This window comes from Rhamphochromis sp. 'chilingali' (genome assembly GCF_963969265.1).
Source record: "Rhamphochromis sp. 'chilingali' genome assembly, chromosome: 14".
Lineage (NCBI taxonomy): Eukaryota > Metazoa > Chordata > Actinopteri > Cichliformes > Cichlidae > Rhamphochromis > Rhamphochromis sp. 'chilingali'.
In genome coordinates, this window is record NC_137941.1 from 37,215,252 (window position 1) to 37,236,534 (window position 21,283).

At 46.7% G+C, this 21,283-nt stretch overlaps 2 protein-coding genes across 2 annotated transcripts; both read left to right on the forward strand.

Moving 5' to 3' along the window:
- Nucleotides 1-10,348: 10,348 nt before the first annotated feature.
- Nucleotides 10,349-11,496, forward strand: LOC308410485 (uncharacterized protein; the record flags this gene model as incomplete). The annotated part of the gene is made up of 3 exons (XM_080903821.1): nucleotides 10,349-10,789; nucleotides 10,820-11,341; nucleotides 11,443-11,496. The coding sequence occupies 3 exons, from the start codon at nucleotides 10,349-10,351 to the stop codon at nucleotides 11,494-11,496; spliced, it is 1,017 nt and encodes a 338-aa protein (XP_080759947.1).
- Nucleotides 11,306-13,499, forward strand: LOC308410300 (uncharacterized protein). The gene has a single exon (XM_080903543.1). The coding sequence runs from the start codon at nucleotides 11,570-11,572 to the stop codon at nucleotides 12,707-12,709; it is 1,140 nt and encodes a 379-aa protein (XP_080759669.1). The 5' UTR covers nucleotides 11,306-11,569; the 3' UTR covers nucleotides 12,710-13,499.
- Nucleotides 13,500-21,283: the final 7,784 nt, after the last annotated feature.

Consider the following 21,283-nt stretch of genomic DNA (forward strand, 5'->3'; position numbering starts at 1 on the left):
ATCAGCACTCGATTACTTTCACGAATGACCCGGATGTATGACCCCAAAAACTGAATTGTACCACTGAAATTGAATGGTGCGAAGTGAAACTGAAAGCATTCAATAGCTAAAATTAAAGAAGGACAGTTTCAAATTAATTAATTTTCAAAATATAAAATTCAGTTTCAATTTAGAGATGATCATTTCCAAATCAATACATTGGATTTCAAATTATGCTAATTCTAATTGAGTTTTAGAAGCTTTCATTCAAGTTGAGCAATTCAAATTCAAATGTAAGTTATTCAAATTCAGTTTCTGATGGCACAAAGTTCTGCCCATAGTTAGCCTTCTTAGACTGTGAGATTTCCATCAGTAATTGGGGACATTTAAAAGCTGACGTGTACGGTAAACCTACACATACGGATCAGTATCTAAGGTTTGACTCTCATCATCCACTGGAGCACAAACTGGGCGTCATCAGGACGCTGCAACACAGAGCGAACATCATCCCCACAGACACAGCAGCCAGAGAAGTAGAAGAACATCAAGAAGGCTCTGAGTAAATGTGGTTATCCCAGCTGGACTTTTGTCAAAGCTGGGAAGGCTCCTAAAGAAAGCTCCAGCCGATCCAGGAGAGAAGGACAACCGCTGCCTAAGCAAAAACCTGCAGTGATCCCATATGTGTCAGGAGTATCGGAGCAGCTGAGACACATTTTTTCTAAACACCGGGTCTCTGTGGCTTTTAAACCCCAAAACACGCTGCGCCAAAAACTGGTCCACCACAAAGGATCGTGTCCCCCGACACAAACAGAGTAACATAGTGTACGCTGTTAAGTGCAGGAGGATTGCCAGGATTTATACATCGGGGAAACCAAACAACCTCTGGTGAAGCGGATGGCACAGCACAGAAGAGCCACCTCGTCAGGCCAGGACTCTGCAGTCTATTTACACCTACAGGCCAGTGATTGGGTAAACCTGCAGTCAGCTGAGACTGAAGAAGTTACTTGGATGATGACGAAACATTTCTCCCACTGAAATCATCCAGATGAATAGAATCAACTTTTGGGCAGTGACACTGATGTTATCAAATGTTACCTAGGAAGGAATTATACCTGCCATGTGCAGCTATAACAAATCTCAACGACTGATCCACTACAATTTGCATACAGGCCTTGTAGGGGCGTTGATGATGCTGTGATCACTTTAATAAATTTCTTGAACACTGAAAAAATGGCTGTTTTCAGTGTTCATTAACCCTCTAAGCTCTAAGTCATCATCCATGATAGTCCCATGTTTAATTTTATGAAAATATATTTTTAAAAATAGGTTTTTCCAAAGTGTCTTTTTTGCTTTTCTTCTTAACATAGAGTCTGGGCCATCTTAATGACGACTTAGACCTCACAGAGTAAGTTAATATGACCTGATTGAAGTATTGAGACATGAAGGCCAAGGAAAGTCACACGTGGTTGTCATGTCAAACACTGTTGAAATTCCTCGTGGGTAAAGAACTGTCAGGGTCCGTCTGTCTTCCCTTCTCCAAGGCTGTGTCCACATTCAGGGGCTGCATCCTTCGAAGGACCCAGCCTACCCAGTCTACGTATGTCAGGTCCTTCAAAGTCCAGGAAGACCGGAAGTGCAAGGCTTGTTAAACTGGATGGGCTAGCCTACATTGCACATTCCCTGTTGCCTAGCAACCATGATGGCAGCAGCTACAGCTGTAGTGCATGTTCAACAGAAATACAGAAAATCTTAATTTTATGTCATTTCTTTGACTTTCTCTGGGGAAATTGTTTTGTTTCATCTACATGTGATGTATCTAAGAGAACATCAAGAGAATATCTGAGAGAACACTGAGTGCCTTTAACAAAAAATGAGCCTACCTTTAGCTAGTAAGCTAGTAGTTCATGAGACTAGTTTCATTTCATTGTAACAGTACAAATCTAATACATTTGTCACGGGTGCTGAGACGAGCCGTGTGGTATTGAAGGGAAAAAGGACCCAAAACACAGGCAGTAGATGATAACGCTTGGTGATGATTTATTTACACAGTGGTGAGAAGGCAAAACCGACAAGAGGGAAGACAAAACTAAAGACCTGAACTGGGAAAGCTAAATGACAAACCTGAGAAGATACAAAAAGGGATGAGAGGCAGAGAGACGAGCAGGACACCGAGTAACACAGACTGACACGGAGGAACACAGACGAACCGGCAACAGGCAGGAGAACACACAGGGCTTAAATACACACACCAGTAATCAGGGGATGAGAGACAGGAGGGCAACACAGCTGGGAGGAATCTGGGCTGACGGGACAGGGGAAACGTAAACTGATCACACTCACATATGACACGGACCTTCACAATAAAACAGGAAACTCAGACACATGGAACCAGACAAGACATTGAACTAAACAGACAGATTCACAAACAGATGGGGTGACACCATAGACAGACAGATACAGACGCAGACTCAGAGGCAGACCGAATATAACACAGAACCTAAACAATCATCATCTAGAAAATGATAACGAACTAAAAGCGCTGGGTCACCGACCCAGGACCATGACAGTACCCCCCCTCAAGGGCTGGCTCCAGACAGCCCAGCAGAAACAAAAAAACCGACCAAAACAAAACAGAAAAGGACCCGACCAGGGCGGGCGGAGGGGGCCCAGGACGGAGGGACAGAGTCCAAAAAGGCCCATATGGTCAAGTTCAGGAGGCCGACCATGCGAATGGCAGCGGGGCAGGTCCGGATGCCGGCCACGCAGCAGGCAGTGGCGTGGAAACAGTTCTGGGGGCCGACCGTGCGGACGGCAACAGCGGCGTGGAAACAGTTCTGGGGGCCGAAGCGTGCGGACGGCAACAGCGGCGTGGAAACAGTTCTGTGGGCCGACCGTGCGGACGGCAACAGCGGAGTGGAAACAGTTCTGGGGGCCGACCGTGCGGACGGCAACAGCGGCGTGGAAACAAGTCCGGAGGCCGGCCACGCGGAAGGCAGTGGCGGCGTTCAGGAGGGCGTCCACGGTGGCGGAGATGCCCAACAAGTGGCCTGGCAGACGACCGACGATGTGGAGGTGGTAGTAGGGGACCTGAAGGCTGCGTGGCCCCTGCAGCCCCAGGCGAAGCGGAGGCTGGACCAGACGAGGCGGAAGCTGATGAGGACGCTGGACCAGACGAGGCGGAAGCAGAAGCAGAGGCTGGACCAGGCGAAGCAGCTGATGAGGATGCTGACACGGAGGCTGACCGACCCAGGACCATGACAACATTTTACATTATATATAGTTTACTATTTAAACCATCCATCCATCCATCCATCTTCATCCGCTTGATCCGATGCCGGGTCGCGGGGGCAGCAGCCTAAGCAAAGAGGCCCAGACCTCCCTCTCCCGAGCCACCTCCTCCAGCTTATCCGGGGGAATACCAAGGCGTTCCCAGGCCAGCCGAGCGATATAATCTCTCCAGCGTGTCCTGGGTCTGCCCCGGGGCCTCCTCCCGGTGGGACATGCCTGGAACACCTCACCCAGGAGGCGCCCAGGAGGCATCCTTGTCAGATGCCCGAACCACCTCAGCTGGCGCGGCGTGTGTTTAATGGTGAACAACAACTGGTGCAACAGTGCGAACGTTGTTCCTCTCACACGCTCCTGCACACCAAATCTGGAACTACTGTCCATCATGTGTCGTCCTTTTTATCTACCTCGGGAATTTACATCGGTCATTGTAAGTGCCGTTTATATTCCACCACAAGCGGACACGGTCACCGCCTTATGCGAGCTGCATGAGGCACTCACACAGCACCAGACACAACACCGGGACGCTGCGCTTATTGTGACGGGGGACTTTAATAGCGCCAACCTCAAACGCGCAGCGCCGAACTTTTATCAACACATCACCTGCCCCACCAGGGGTGAAAGGACACTGGACCACTGCTACACTACGGTCAAGGACGGCTACAAGGCACAATCCCGCCCCCCGTTTGGCAAATCTGATCACGCCGCCATCTTCCTCATGCCAAAATACAAACAAAGGCTGAAACAGGAAGTTCCGGTTCAGAGGAAGGTCGCGCGCTGGACAGATCAATCGGTGGCCGCGTTACAGGACGCACTCGATGACGCAGACTGGGGCATGTTCAGAAACAGCTCCGACGATGACGTCAACGTGTTTACGGAAGCGGTTGTGGGATTCATCGGGAAACTAGCGGATGATACCGTGGAGACAAAGACTATCACAACGTTTCCCAACCAGAAGCCGTGGGTGGATAAAACCATCCGCGACGCTCTGAGATCCCGCACCGCTGCCTACAACACAGGACTCATGACGGGGGACATGGACCCGTACAAAGCCGCGTCATATAACGTGCGGAGGGCGGTGAAAGAGGCGAAGCAGCGCTACGGGAGGAAACTAGAGTCACAACTCCAACAGAGTGACTCTAGGAGCCTGTGGCGGGGACTAAGGACAATAACGGACTATAAAGCACCAACAACCGGTATGACGAACGCGGCCGTGACTCTGGCAGACGAGCTGAACACTTTCTATGCTCGCTTCGAGGCTGCAGCTAAGGTCTCCAACAATGCTAGTGTTAGCGGCGCTAACGGCTGCAGACAGGAAGATACTGCCAGCACCGGAAACGTGCTCGTCATCTCCGAGCATGAAGTAAGGAGAGCCTTCAAGAGAGTGAACACCAGGAAAGCAGCAGGACCAGACGGCATCCCAGGTCGTATCTTAAGAGACTGCGCATACCAGCTAGCTCCTGTGTTCACTGAGATATTCAACATCTCTTTATCTCAGTCGGTGATCCCCACATGCTTCAAAGAGTCCATCATTGTTCCTGTCCCGAAGAAACCCCACCCTGCTTCTCTCAATGACTATCGCCCTGTAGCCCTCACCTCAGTAGTGATGAAGTGCTTTGAACGCCTGGTCAGAGACTTCATCATTTCTTCACTACCAGACACACTGGACCCACTACAGTTCGCTTACCATCCAAATCGTTCCACAGACGATGCCATCTCTCATCTCCTCCACACATCACTCACTCACTTGGACACTAGAAGGGGGAATTATGTTAAAATGCTCTTCATAGACTACAGCTCTGCATTTAACACCATAATTCCCTCCACACTCACCACCAAGCTGGAGCATCTGGGACTCAGCTCATCTATGTGTCAGTGGATCTCCAACTTCCTAACTGGCAGACCACAGGCAGTAAGGATGGGCGGACATGTCTCAGCCTCCACCACTCTCAGCACTGGAGCCCCCCAGGGGTGTGTTCTGAGCCCCCTGCTGTACTCTTTGTACACATATGACTGTGTGGCCACTACCAGCTCCACCACCATCATCAAGTTTGCTGACGACACCGTCGTGGTGGGCCTGATCTCTGATAACAACGAGACGAGCCTACCTGAAGGAGATTAGGAATCTGGAGAACTGGTGCCAGAGGAACAACCTCCTTCTAAACGTCAGTAAGACAAAGGAGCTGATAGTGGACTTCAGCACTAAGCAGGAGAGGAACTACCAGACCCCCGTCATCAACGAGTGCCCAGTGGAGAGAGTGGACAGCTTCAAATACCTCGGAGTTCACATCACGCAGGACCTGTCATGGTCCTGTCACATCAACACCGTGGTGAAAAAGGCCCGACAGCGTCTCTACCACCTCAGACGCTTGAGAGACTTCCAACTGCCCTCCAAGGTGCTCAGGAACTTTTACTCGTGCACCATAGAGAGCATCCTGGCGGGAAACATCTTAACCTGGTTCGGGAACAGCACCATGCAGGACAGACAAGCTCTACAGAGGGTTGTGCGGTCAGCTGAGCGCACCATCCGCTCCGAGCTCCCTGACCTGCACTCAATCTACAGCAGGCGGTGCTGGACCAAGGCCAGGAAGATCGTGAAGGACCTCAGCCATCCCAACAACAGACTGTTCTCTCTGTTGAGGTCAGGAAAGCGATTCCGCTCCCTGAAGACCAACACAGAGAGACTGAGGAGGAGCTTCTTCCCGCAGGCGATACGGTCTCTCAATCACACCACCACACAGTACTGACCCACACATATGGTTCTTACACACACACTGGACTTTCTGGACTTTGGTTTTGCACAACACTGGTCACTATATTCTTCATTTCCGGTTAATACTTGTACAGCTGCTGTTTATTTATATTTAGATTTCTTCATACATTCTTATATAGTTCTATATTGTGTATTGTGTATTTTGTTGTACAGTTATTTTATTTTCAACTTTAATTTATATATTTATCTTTATCTTATTCTTCCCAGTTAAATTTACCCTTCATTCTAATTTGTGTTGTACAGTTATTTCATTTTTAACCTTAATTTATATTTTATTCCTTCCTAGTTAAATTTACCCTTTTTAATTTTTCATATTTATTTCCTATCTTATTCATAGCCTTTTCCTTTTTTGTTCTCTTTAGGTCACGAGCAGTTGTCCAAGCATTTCACTACATATCGTACTGTGTATGACTGTGTACGTGACAAATAAAATTTGAATTTGAATTTGAATTTGGCTCCTTTCGATGTGGAGCAGCAGCTGCTCTACTCTGAGCCCCTCCTGGATGGCTGAACTTCTCACCCTAAGGTAGAGGCCAGCCACCCTTCGGAGGAAGCTCATTTCTGCCGCTTGTATCCGCGATCTCGTTCTTTCGGTCACTACCCACAGCTCGTGGCCATAGGTGAGGGTAGGGATGTAGATCGACCGGTAAATTGAGAGCTTCTCTTTTACACTCAGCTCCCTCTTCACCACGACGGACCGGTGCAGCGTCTGCATCACTGCAGCTGCAGCTAGGGTTGCCAACCGTCCCTTAAAATACGGAATCGTCCCGTATTTCGAAACAAAAGCACACGTCCCGTATTGAGCTAATAAGGGACGCACTTTGTCCCGTAATACAGTGAGAATCAAAAGTGGCCTATAACTTTTAATGGAATTAACGCTTTGTTTGAAAACATAATTCCCAGCCCCTCTCCTGCTTTGTGACCAATGAGCTGACAGCACACTTATGACAATTCGAGTATGACAATTCAGATTACCGCTCATCTCATTGGTCGAGGAAAGGTCGCTTGCGGAGAAAATACCGGAAGACAACAGATGACCACAACAAGAAGCATGGCCAACAGGGAAACAAACGCCGACACTGCGGTGCAAGTCTCGGACGACAGTACACCTAAAGCTGGGCAGACACTGTGCGATTTTTTCAGTCACGTTATTCAGCTCCTGCTCAAACTGCACGATTGACTCGCAGGGTTAGAAGTTGGTAGGTCACGATGCAGGGTCTCACACTATACCGCCCGATGCTCTGATGCGACCTGAGAGCTCACACTGTGCCTCCATAAAATGAAGGTTATAACAGACAATCTGTCGCTCGCTCTCTCAGTCTTTCACTCACACAGACACACCACCACCATCAACTTTGCTAAATTGCTAATGAAAAACATGATCAGGCAGCTGTGATTGAGCAGCAGTGTAAATCCAACTATTTTCACGGTTGTTGTGGTCGTGATAATTTTGTGATGCCACATCGAAAAGGCTCGGATGAGCTTTCCAAAGTTCTACAAGTTGTGCCTCCATCGCTTGTGTCCAGATCACACGCTGCACAGCCGCGCTGCGCCGTCTTTTTCACCGACGTTTACGTGTTTGCGCATGAGCAGTGTGAGCGGCTGTGGTGACACCCTCACGAGCGATTGATGATCGGGAGCTGGTCGTGAGGTGTTAATCACTTCTCGTTACCCCACGTATACTACACGACGCACGATGAAGGCCAAAATCGGTCCGATCACTCAAAAATCGGCTCAAAATGGGCCAAAAATCGTACAGTGTGAGCCCAGCATAAGCCCAGCATTAGAGCAGCAATATTTGTTCCCCTCAGAGAAAGGGAAGAATGGGAAAAGGAAAACACCTGGCTGGAAAAAGTTAATATGGGCATGTGCAGTGAATATCAGCGCTATGTGGCCAGAAGTGTGATAATATAATTTATTTTGTGTAATAAACAACTGCAAGGATAGATGATTACAACAAATAGATGACTAATACATAAAAGTAATACATAGATGAATAATGATGATGAGTTATGATGCGTAATCATGGGAACAAGCGGGTTTACAAACAGGAGCAGCTGATTAGCATTAGAAAAGCTGAAATAATACCTCAACTGAAGCCAATTGTACTAAATGCACTAAATGTGCACAGTTACAAGAATATTTTTCGTTCTATTGTTTTCTATTAATTTATATAATTTTAAGTTAAGCAGGACAGAGTTCTTTTAAAGAAAGATTTACTTATATTCTCAAAAGTTAAGCATGACAGGCTTCTGTTTAAGAAAGAGACCTGTTTTACTGTGTTAATGTTGTCATTTTGAGCTAAAAATAAATGGCTAAATGATCATTTGTTTCCCATGTGTTCATATCACAAAGAATAGAATATGCATGTACTTAAATCAACTTCAAGTCAAATGGTTAAAAAAAATAATTTCACACACAAAAAAAGAGCTAGAAAATTCACCACACTGGGAAGGGTGAAGACAACTGGGTTGCCCGGCCCTGGCCACGAGGTGTCCCTTATTTATTTTTCAGGGAGTTGGCAACCCTAGCTGCAGCCCCAATCCGTCTGTCGATCTCTGGCTCCCTTCTCCCATCACTCGCGAACAAGACCCCGAGATACTTGAACTCCTCCACTTGGGGCAGGAACTCATCCCCGACCCGGAGTGGGCACTCCACCCTTTTCCGGCTGAGAACCATGGCCTCAGATTTGGAGGTGCTGACATTTAAACCTTTTTTGAAAAGTTTTTTTTGGGGAAAAAAAAGCTCAGCGGTGGAATTTAACTCTGTCTCAAATATTACAATTCAGTTCAGATTCAAGGTATTTACTTTTATTTCATATAATTTCTAACTTGTGACTGTCTGACATACAGATATTAACCCTTTGAAGCCGGTCGGAGTGGGCACGCTCCGTTTTCCCTAACTATGTTTAAATCCCGGTAGCACTGCAACCACGTAAGCTAGCGCAATAATTTTTTTTGCATATGAAACCGGAGGAGTTGTACTTACATCTTATGCCATCAGCTTGTCCTCGGTCACAGTTTCCTTCCACATATAGCTTTGCAAAAACTGCATAAAAAGAGCTTGCAGCAACAAAAGCATAATATTCCAGAAACACGCTTTGCCGATCCGATCAGCTGTTTGTAACACTTCCTACGTTGGAATAGACGTCAGCGCAAGCTATCGCATGTCCGCCATGACCTTCCCGAAACCGGAAGTGACGTCATTGTCGCGGAAATGTAGTTCTTTACCATCAGTGCCTTGTAAGCCTATACTGGTGTTTTTAAAAGTTATGTTTAACTTTATGACTTTCTGTGTCGTTTCTGGGATGCTCAGGACTCATATTGCACTGCTGAAAATAGTTTATTTTGATGCTGCTTTTTTGCAAATTTGCATTATAATATTTATTTTCGTTTTTCCTGCAGTATATAGAAATTGGTGTATTTCAAAAATAAAACTATGAAGACACTCAAAATAAATTTCCTGTGGTGGGAACCTATTTTGTGCAACTTTTTTGTATTTACAGTTTTGCGGGATAAGCCTCTTAAATTTCTCTAACTAGAAATATATTGTTATGACCCAGTGATGTGTTTGTTGGTGTTGTGCCTCCCACCGGAGGATGGTGGCGGTATTTTCCCTTTTTTCTCTCCTAGGAGGTGGACACCTGGGCGTGGCTGCTAGGTATCTGGGTGGAGTCTCTACACACCTTCCGACTGGATAATTGATGGACCACCTCCAGTACTTAACGTCCGGATGACAGTCACCTGGGAGTGCTGTTTGGAACCCCGTTGACTCGGTCACAGAGTTGTGGGTTGTGTCATCGTAGTGCAGGCTGGAGTATTCACGTGTACCTCTAGCCTTGCCATGTAAATAATTGTAAATAAGTTAACCAGTGGCGGTCACTTTTTTGTTTCTTTGCTGTATAACTTTCACTGTCGCAGCCTAGTAGGCGTGAGAAGCCGTTTTCTTTTGTTGAACAAGTTTTCTCCTGTTTTTCGTTAGATAGTTAGGTAAGTGACTTGTCTTTTGTTTGGGCTTCTTTTTATTTTGGTGTAGGGAAGACTAGGGATTGTTTTATAGGGAGTTTTGTTTATTGTTTTGGCATTGCTCACTGCTGATGAAAATAAATGGCTGCTTAAATACTTAAAAAAGGTGTTGTTGTTGGGGTTTGTGTGTGGGTGGGAAGTGAGTGGGGCAAACTATTTGTTACGTTTATTTACTTGCCGGGACCAGAACGTAACATATTTGGGGGCTCGTCCGGGATGTGTTCTTTTTGTGGCTTGTTTTCTTGGTTGGCGGTTTTTTCTTGTGTGGGGGGGTGTGTGTGTTAGGATGGAGTTTAAGTTGGAGGACTTCACTCTGAGCCCGTCTGCGGAGAAGTTGGACAGGTGTAAAAAGGCTGACCTCTTGCTTGTTGCTGAGTTCTTTGATGTGACTGTGCCGTTGACTGCGAAGAAGAAAGAGCTTAGGGAGCTCCTGTGTGTCCAGTTGACGGACAGGGGGTTGTTTGGTGAGCCGGGTCCTGCAGGGGGGGTTGAGCTGGGGGCTGTTGCTGGTGTTTCTGCCCCACTGAAAAATCTCCCTTTTCCGCCTAGCCCTTCTGTGGAGGAGCTGCAGTTAACGCTGCGCATTAAGGAGGTGGAGCTAAAGAAACAGCAGTTGGAGGTGGACGCTATGCACTTGAGGATCAGGGCTCTGGAGGTAGAGAGGGGAGCCTCTGTGTCTGCCAGCCCTCCTGTACCTCGGTTAGCCCCGCAGTCACCATCCCCGCAGGTACCCTCTCCGGAGTCATCATCCCCGCAGGTACCCTCCCCGGAGTCATCATCCCCGCAGTCGCCATCTCCGCAGCCACCGGCCCCGATGCCAGGTGGTGGCTTTGATGTGAGTAAACACATCAAAATGGTGCCGGCGTTTCGGGAAACTGAGGTGGATTCGTATTTCACAGTGTTTGAACGTATCGCAGGTGCGCTGCACTGGCCAAAGGATGTGTGGTCTCTTTTACTCCAATGTAGATTGGTGGGGAAAGCTCAAGAGGTATGCACCGCTCTTTCTCTGGAGGACAGTTTTGACTATGATATGGTGAAGGCTGCTGTCCTACGCGCTTACGAGCTTGTGCCAGAGGCTTACAGGCAGAGATTTAGGGATGGGAAAAAATCCGCCAACCAGACCTATGTGGAGTTTGCCAGAGAAAAGAAAACTCTGTTTGATAAGTGGTGTCATGCTACAGAAGTAAAAACCTTGGAAGACCTGCGTGAGTTGGTGACGTTAGAAGAGTTTAAAAACCAACTACCAGACACTGTGGTAACCTACTTAAACGAACAGAAGGTTACGACTCTCGCCGCTGCTGCTATACGGGCTGATGAGTTTGTGTTGACACACAAAGTGGTGTTTTCGGTTCCTGCTCACAGTTTTCCGTCTTCCAGTAGCCCGCCCAGATGGTCTCCAAGGGGCACCCGCCGTGCCATCCCCTCATCCATTGAGAACCGCGTGTGTTTTTTTTGCCATGAGCAGGGACACCTTATTGCGGTTTGCCCTGCTCTGAAGAGAAAAGAAATGACCAGGCAGGGTACATCTCCTTCCCCAATAAACCTTCTACAGACAAACTCTCCTATTTGGGGGGAGGTGATGGCCCCCGAAAATGATAAAGTAGATAAGGAGTTTAAGCCGTTTGTGTCAAACGGCTTTGTTTCCTTGATAGGAGAAGATCGGCGGACTCCTGTCAGTATTTTGCGAGACACTGGTGCGAAACAGTCGCTCATTCGTGAGGGGGTCTTACCGTTTTCAGCTCAATCCTGTTGTGGGGCGGATGTGTTAGCCTGGGGAGTTAGGATGTGTGTAATACGGGTTCCTTTACACTTGGTGCAGCTTTCGTCTCAGTTTTTGTCTGGTGAGGTTAAGCTTGGGGTGCGGCCCCAGTTACCGGTTGCAGGTATTGACATCATCTTGGGAAACGATCTAGCTGGCGGCACAGTTTTTCCGTCGCCAGAAGTAGTCGATATACCACTTACAGATAACAGTGGTTTCGATCGTGCCACATCAAAGGCTGTTCAAACCGTCAGTGTAAAGACATTTAGGCAGAGGAGAGGTGCGAGTGGATCCCAGCAACAGCAGCAGCAGAATAGGAGGCAGCCCAAGGGGACGAGAAGAACAAATATTCAAACCACAAGGGTCGCTGAAGCCACCATGCAATCAGACCCAAGTAGATTCACTTTTCAGGACAGTCAGCAGCAAAATGCTGAAACCAGGCCACCTGCTAGAAAAAGACAAGGACCTCGACGGCATAGGGACCGCAGAAGAGGCCAGCTGATGGTGGCTAATGCTCCATCTCCCACCCTTAAATTTGACACAGACTTTGATTTTGATTCCTCCAACGCGCAATTCATTAAGGAGGCGCTTGAGAAGAAGTTACAGGAGGGGCTGAATCTAAAGGATGGGAATTCTGAGGGAAGGGAAAAGGAGGGGTTGCAGCTGAGTTCAGGGGAGGATCATTTTGGTCCAAAGTGCTACTATGACAAAGCAAAGTTTTTCTTTGACAACATCTCATCTGATAATGGGCTCAGACTGACGTGGGCAGAGGAGCGAAAGCGCAATCTGGAGACTTTTGGTGTCCCTGGGCGGTTCCTGAGGGGCCAAGGATTCAGAGGTGGACGCCAGTGTTTTGGGGGCGGGTGCAGTGCTCGTGCAGGAGGATGAAAATGGCATTGACCACCCAGTCTGTTTCTTTTCTAGAACATTTCTAAAACAGCAACCAGCGCCTCATGCGTTGGTCCTTACTCCTACAGGATTTCAACATTGAGATCCAATATATAAGAGCTTAGAGAATGTTATGGCTGATGCCCTCTCTAGGTCGTAAATCAAACATCTTTGTGTGGGGTTGGATGTTTGATTTTTTTTGGGTGGGGGAAACTGTTATGACCCAGTGATGTGTTTGTTGGTGTTGTGCCTCCCACCGGAGGATGGTGGCGGTATTTTCCCTTTTTTCTCTCCTAGGAGGTGGACACCTGGGCGTGGCTGCTAGGTATCTGGGTGGAGTCTCTACACACCTTCCGACTGGATAATTGATGGACCACCTCCAGTACTTAACGTCCGGATGACAGTCACCTGGGAGTGCTGTTTGGAACCCCGTTGACTCGGTCACAGAGTTGTGGGTTGTGTCATCGTAGTGCAGGCTGGAGTATTCACGTGTACCTCTAGCCTTGCCATGTAAATAATTGTAAATAAGTTAACCAGTGGCGGTCACTTTTTTGTTTCTTTGCTGTATAACTTTCACTGTCGCAGCCTAGTAGGCGTGAGAAGCCGTTTTCTTTTGTTGAACAAGTTTTCTCCTGTTTTTCGTTAGATAGTTAGGTAAGTGACTTGTCTTTTGTTTGGGCTTCTTTTTATTTTGGTGTAGGGAAGACTAGGGATTGTTTTATAGGGAGTTTTGTTTATTGTTTTGGCATTGCTCACTGCTGATGAAAATAAATGGCTGCTTAAATACTTAAAAAAGGTGTTGTTGTTGGGGTTTGTGTGTGGGTGGGAAGTGAGTGGGGCAAACTATTTGTTACGTTTATTTACTTGCCGGGACCAGAACGTAACAATATGTTAAAAAAACAAAAACGATTTTCAATTTTTTTGTAGTTTATTGCACTTTGTTGCAATTTATGTAATTACTATGCACCTAATGCAGACATGTTATTAAAATTTGGGCTATAATGGTTGTATTGACAATGCTCCCAAAAATGGCTCCACAGCATGTAAAAATATAATATAAGCTCTGGCGGACTTGGTTCTATGGTTAATATACAATGCTCACTGTCTGAAAGCTTTAGCTGTATTTAAGGGCAATATCTCAAAATAAACTAAAAAAGATTTGATCTTTGTATGTTTCAGATAAAATGGAAGACAAACTGATGCAGTAAATATTCTTATAATGATGAGAAAACTGTGCAGTATAATTTAAGTATGAATTTACTTAAGCTGTTGAAGATATGAGACATGTTTGGATAAGAGGCTCTAACCCAATCCTGAAAAAAACAGGTCTAGATCCAAACAACTTTAATAATTTCCGTCCTGTCTCCAATCTACCATTCCTCTCAAAAATTCTTGAAAAAATAGTTGCTTCACAAGTCCATCTACACCTAACTGATAATAACCTTTATGAACAGTTCCAGTCTGGCTTCCGTCCTCTGCATAGCACCGAAACTGCTCTTATAAAAATAACAAACGACCTTCTTATGGCAGCTGATTCTGGTCTCCTCTCCATCCTTATTCTTCTTGATCTGAGTGCAGCCTTTGACACCATCTCTCATCCCATTCTCCTTAGCAGATTAGCTTCTATTGGTCTCTCTCATACTCCATTAGCCTGGTTTAAATCATACCTCTCTGACCGCACTCAGTTCATTCAATTAAAATCCTTCACTTCTCAGCCTTCTCCTCCATCTACTGGGGTGCCCCAGGGATCTGTCCTTGGGCCCCTTCTTTTCATCATTTACCTTCTTCCACTCGGACACATTTTTCGTAAATATAATATTCAGTTCCACTGCTATGCCGATGACACCCAGCTTTACCTCTCTACCAAACCCGATTCTACTCTTCCTCCACCCTCCCTTACCCTCTGCTTAGCTGAACTCAATTCCTGGTTCTCCTCCAACTTTCTTAAACTCAACAGCAATAAATCAGAACTTCTCCTGGTCGGCACTAAACGACTGCTATCCAGAATTAACAATTTCTCTCTCACTATCAATAATTCGCTGGTCTCTATCTCTCCCTCCGTGAAAAGCTTGGGTGTCATTCTCGATAGCACATTATCCTTTAATTCACATGTCAATAATGTCACACGTGCAGCATATTTCCAACTCCGTAATATCAATCGCCTCCGCTCTTTCCTCACTCCTCATGACACTGCCATTCTCGTCCATAATCTTGTTATCTCTCGAATTGATTACTGTAACTCACTATTATTTGGCCTTACACAAAAATCTATTAACAAGCTCCAACATGTCCAGAATTCTGCTGCCCGTATTATTACTAGGACTTCCTCTACCCACCACATCTCCCCAATCCTGAAGCAGCTTCACTGGCTCCTGGTTAAATTTCGCATCCATTTTAAAATAATCCTTTATACATTTAAGGCTATTCATTCTCTCTCTCCACCATACCTCTCCAATTTAGTACAGATGAACTTCCCATCCCAGTGCCTCATATCTTCATCTTCTCTTTCTCTCTCTCTTCCTTCCGCTCGTCTGATTACAATGGAGGGCGGGGCTTTTAGTTGCTCTGCCCTTCGACTCTGGTATTCCTTACCCCCTGACCTCAGAAATATTAGTTCATTCCCTCTTTTTAAGTCCACCCTCAAAACTCATCTGTTTAAAATTGCTTATGTTTAAACCTCTGTATGCTCCTAACTTTTGTCTGTTATTCTTATATGTATATTTCCAGTTTTTGTGTTTTTATTTGCTGTACAGTGTCCTTGGGTGCTTTGAAAGGAGCTATTTTTAAATAAAATGTATTATTATTAGAATACAGAAGCAACTAAGTTGTTTATAATCAGCACCCCCCCCCCCCCCCCCACCCCCCCTCTATATGACGTCTGGGGTAATAACCATCTCAAGTTCCCTAATTTCCCCTTAACTGTCCCCAACACCTTTTCCCAGTTCTTGTTTACTGTATCATCTTCCCCAAGTACACACCCAAATACTTCAAACCACCTGGAAGTTACAAGAGTCCAGCCAATCCAGCCAATCTCCTACTGCAAGAGCCTCACTCTTAGCCCAGTTTGCTCATGCAGCTGAAAATCTGCAGAAGTTTTCAACAATCATTCCTAACTTATTGACATCTTTTGGACTTCTAACAAAAACAACATCAGCATATGCAGATAGGTTAAAAGACGCGTTAAAACCTACAAGTCATCCCAGCAATAGAACACCTAACCCTATTTAACACTGGTTCAATAGACAGAGCATATAACATACCAGACAGCCTGATACCTCTGGTTACTTTAAAAGGTTTACACAAACAATCGTTGTTTTCAGTACACTTTCAATGTCCTTGTACAACACCATAATCTTAAGTCAGTGCCGAGACCAAACCTTTCCAACACACTGCAGAGGTAACGGTGCTCAACTCTGTCAAAAGTCTTTTCTTGGTCCAGAGAAATTAGACCAATATCACATCCCAATGAACTGGAGACCTCCAAAATATCTCTGACTAGTGACACATTATCGACGATAGACCTGCTTGGCCTAGACCTTTGATGGACAATCTGATCCATCACCTTCTTCAGTCTGTTTGCCAGCACTTTCAACAGTATTTTATAATCAGCGCATAACAAAGAGACAGGCCTCCAGTTCTTAATATCCTGAAGCTCACCTTTTTAAGGTAACAGTGTTAAAACCATTCTCCTGCAGCTCTGAGGTAAAGATCCTGTAGCAAAGCTCTCTTCAAAAACCTCCATGACATCAATACCAAGGTCAGAAAGCTTTATCAAATTCGACTGGAAGTTCGTCTATGCCAGGGGCCTTCCCTCCTTGCATGCTTTGTAAGGCAGTATTAATTTCAGTCACTGTTAGAGGCTCCCCCAGCTCCTTGGTGAAATCCTCAGAAATTCTGGGGAGACCGCTGCAGAAGGCATTAAAAGTCTCTTCGTCTCTAAGTACTCAGAATGATAAAGCTCTGAGTAAAAATCTGCTGCTCTCCGCCTGATGTCACCATCCGCTGTCAAAAGATCCCCAGCAGATGATTTCAAACCATGTATGAACTTGCTCTGTCCTTTCTTTTTTTTCCAGCAAAAAGAAAAAATTCGTAGGAGCATCCATCAAAGAAAGGTTTTGAAATCTGTGCCCCCTGTGCTCTAGAGCCCAGCAAGTCAGCCAACAAAGCTTTTTTAGAATTGAGGTTCTCAAAACAACCTCGGTTTCCTGTGGAATTTGCAGCTCCACTATTTCAGTCTCCAGATCTCTCATAGATTTGGCCAAGTCCGAAGAGACATTGAAAGTGCACTGATGACAAAAGTCTTTGGTTTCAGCTTTTCCCTGGTCCCACCACTGCTGCAAACACATAAAATCATCTTCCTAGATTTAAACACTCTCCAGAAAAACTAAACGCTGTCTTGAAATTTGCATCTAGTAACAAAGCAGTGTTAAAATGACAGTAAGCAGACTTGTGTTTAAGATTTGCAACAAAAGCATTACAAGAAACCAGAGCATGATCAGAGAAAGAAACAAGATGTATGTTACACTCTTTAAAAATTCCAAAATGATGTCTAAAACAGTATGTCCTGTCTAATCTAGCTGCAGTCAAACATTTTCCTCTACACCTAACCCATGTAAATTGTGTGTTTTATTTTGCATTTCCCCCAAACATCAACTACAGACTGTGCTTCTGTCAAACGCTTTAGAAATGTCTGGGTTCTAAATGAATTCATCATTTTCTGTACAGTTAAAGTCTCCCGCCACAAAAAGAAACTCTTCTGGATCACACTTGCGTAAGACATCCTCAAGCTTTTGTAAAAACAGAACTCTCTGGCCTCGTATTTGGAGCATACACATTCACAAACATAATCGTGGAACATACTTTGCCTTCACCACCATCAGCCTGCCCTTTACCACCTCCTGAAAATCATCGGACTCTGGTAGAAAGTCTTTTGAAAAAAGCAGCCACTCCACCACTGGCTCAATTTAAATGACTCAAAATCACTTCTCCGTCCCAATCCCTCTTCCAGTCTGTCTCATTTAAACAGTCGCTGTGCATTTCTTGGACCATTAATACATTCACAAATGTGTTTTGAATCCAAGATGGCGCCGCGTATGGATGCCCTGGTGCTTCAGTGCGTTACTTTTGTCTTGTTTTTGTGCATTTCTTCTGTGTCTGGGCACTCCTCTGGATATTCTTACACCAGAGAAGAGCTCCTTAACTGCAGGACTACAACGCCTGTGGATTTATTTCCAATATTTGTCGCATCTGCGGCAGATTTACTGCTGACTCTGATCAGGAAAGTGAGACGTCGAAAGAGAGGTAAGCGAGCCGGCGTACTCGTGCGTTTGAGGAGACGCGGACTGAGAACGGCCCTTCCTGGGATCTTCCTTTCTAATGTACGCTCACTCTGGAATAAGATAGACGAACTGGCCCTGATGAGAAGCATGAACAGAGACTTTGCCTCCTCCTGTGTCTTATGTTTTACGGAGTCGTGGCTCAGTGAGGACATCCCGGACTGTGCGCTCAAGCTGGAGGGCTTTCATCTGCTGCGCGCGGACCGGCAGGCCGCTCTCTCCGGTAAAACCAAAGGTGGAGGTGTCTGCTTCTACATCAATAGTGGCTGGTGCACAGATGTAACAGTGATTGCTCAGCACTGCTCTCCCTCTCTGGAATATCTTTTTATTCACTGCAAACCATTTTATTCTCCGCGGGAGTTTGCTTCATTCATCCTGGCCGCTGTTTACATCCCGCCAGACGCGGATGCGCAAGCAGCTCAGTGCGCACTCGCAGAGCAGATTCTCCACATGGAGCGGACATACCCGGACTCTCTCATCATTGCTCTTGGGGACTTTAACAAAGCCAATCTGAGCCATGAGCTTCCGAAATACAAGCAGTATGTTAAATGCCCGACCAGAGAGGAGAGGACATTGGACCACTGCTACAGCACGATCAGCGGGGCCTATCGCGCGGTGCCGCGCGCTTCACTCGGACTTTCTGACCACGTCATGATCCACCTAATCCCCGCGTACAGACAGAGGCTGAAGCTCTCCAAACCTGTCGTGAGGACCAAAAAACTGTGGAGCAACGAGGCTGTGGAGGAGCTTCGCACGTGTTTGAAGACTACAGACTGGGACACAATGAAGGCTGCTTCTAACAGCTTGGACGAGTTTACGGACACTGTCACCTCCTATATCCACTTCTGTGAGGACAGCATTGTGCCATCACGCACCAGGGTGAGTTATAACAATGACAAACCCTGGTTTACTCCTAAACTCAAAAAGCTGTGGCTGGAAAAGAGTAAGGCGTTCAGAAGCGGTGACAGGGACTGCTACAGAGAGGCCAAGTACAGGTTCATTAAAGAAGTGGACATTGCCAAACATCAGCACTCTGAGAAGATGCAGCAGCAGATCTCAGAGAATGACTCGGCCTCTGTGTGGAAAGGTTTTAGGAATATTACAAACTACAAGCCTAAAACCCCCCACTCCACTGATGACTTGCTCTTAGCCAACACCCTCAACGACTTCTACTGCCGTTTTGACGAGCCATCAGGCAGCCTTCACACCTCCAACGACCCCAACAATAGAGGCACTTTGGACACTCATTCCCCCACCTCTCCCCCCTCCATAGAGCCATCACCACCTTCAAACTGTTCACCTGCAACACCCGCCCCCTCACCCCACACAAAAGAGGATTTCACACCACCTCCTCCGACCACAACTCTTCATATTCATGAAGCAGATGTGAGGAAGCAGTTTAGGAGTCTGAATGCTCGGAAAGCTCCCGGCCCAGACGGTGTGTCTCCTGCCACCCTCAGACACTGTGCAAACGAGCTGGCCCCAGTGTTTTCTGGCATCTTCAACTCCTCACTGCAGGCATGTCATGTGCCTGCCTGCTTCAAGTCCTCTACCATAATCCCTGTCCCCAAGAAACCTAGGATCACTGGACTAAATGACTACAGACCCGTGGCTCTGACATCTGTGGTCATGAAGTCATTTGAGCGCCTAGTTCTCTCCCATCTCAAGACCCTCACGGCCCCCCTCCTGGACCTGGAGTTTGCATATAGAGCCAACAGGTCTGTAGACGACGCCATCAACATGGCCCTACACTTCATCCTGCAGCATCTGGACTCCCCAGGAACCTACGCCAGGATCCTGTTTGTGGACTTCAGCTCTGCCTTCAACACCATCCTTCCAGACCATCTCCGAGGCAAGCTTTCCCAGATGAATGTGCCTGATCCCATCTGCCGGTGGATCACTGACTTCCTGACGGACAGGAAGCAGCACGTGAGGCTGGGAAAGAATGTCTCGGACTCCCGGACCATCAGCACCGGCTCCCCTCAGGGCTGTGTTCTTTCTCCTCTGCTCTTCTCCCTGTACACCAACTGCTGCACCTCCACCCACCAGTCTGTCAAGCTAATCAAGTTCGCAGATGACACCACCGTCATTGGGCTCATCTCGGACGGGGACGAGTCTGCCTACAGGAGGGAGGTTGAACGTCTGGTGTCTTGGTGCAGCCACAACAACCTGGTGCTGAATGCCCAGAAGACAGTGGAGATTATTGTGGACTTCAGGAAGCACACAGCCCCACTCCCCCCCATCATCCTGACTGACACCCCCATCACCTCTGTGGACTCATTCCGCTTCCTGGGTACCACCATCACCCAGGACCTGAAGTGGGAGCCCACCATCACCTCCGTCATCAAGAAAGCCCAGCAGAGGATGTACTTCCTGAGGCAGCTGAAGAAATTCAACCTGCCAACACGGACGATGATGCAATTCTACACTGCAATCATCGAGTCCATCCTCACCTCCTCCATCACCGTGTGGTACGCTGGAGCCACTATCAGGGACAAACAGAGACTGCAGCGTGTTGTGCGCTCTGCTGAGAAGGTGATTGGCTGCAGACTCCCATCTCTGCAGGACCTGTACACCTCCAGGACACTGCGGCGTGCAGCTCGGATCTCAGCTGACCCTTCTCACCCTGGACACAGTCTGTTTGACCTGCTCCCCTCAGGCAGGAGGCTCCGGTCCATTCGCACCAGAACCTCTCGCCACAAGAACAGTTTCTTCCCCTCTGCTGTTGGACACATGAACAATAACCACATGACTGTCCCCGCCACTAACACATGACCCTACGCTGTGTCACTGCATCATTTCATGTTTGGCACTGATCACCACCTGCACTCATGTATATATCTTTCTACGTAGCACTCAAAATTCTTATTCTCATGTATATATCTCATGTATATCTCATGCACATATCTTTCTTTCTACATAGCACTTTAATTCTTATTGTCTGCACTGAAGCACCGCAGCAATTTCCTAATGTTGTAAACCTCAACATCTGGCAATAAACCCATTCTGATTCTGATTCTGATTCTGATTCATGTGCTTTAATTTCATTAACTCATACACACTGACTCTGTTCCTCATATCTCTGGCTCCATTCAGGTTTAAAGTAGAAACTCTGAAGTTACTCATCACCAAAGATACAAGGATACACAAAACACAAAACCTTAGATGCCATATGGGTGATCGTGGCTCAAGAGTTGGGAGTTCGCCTTGTAATCGGAAGGTTGCCGGTTCGAGCCCC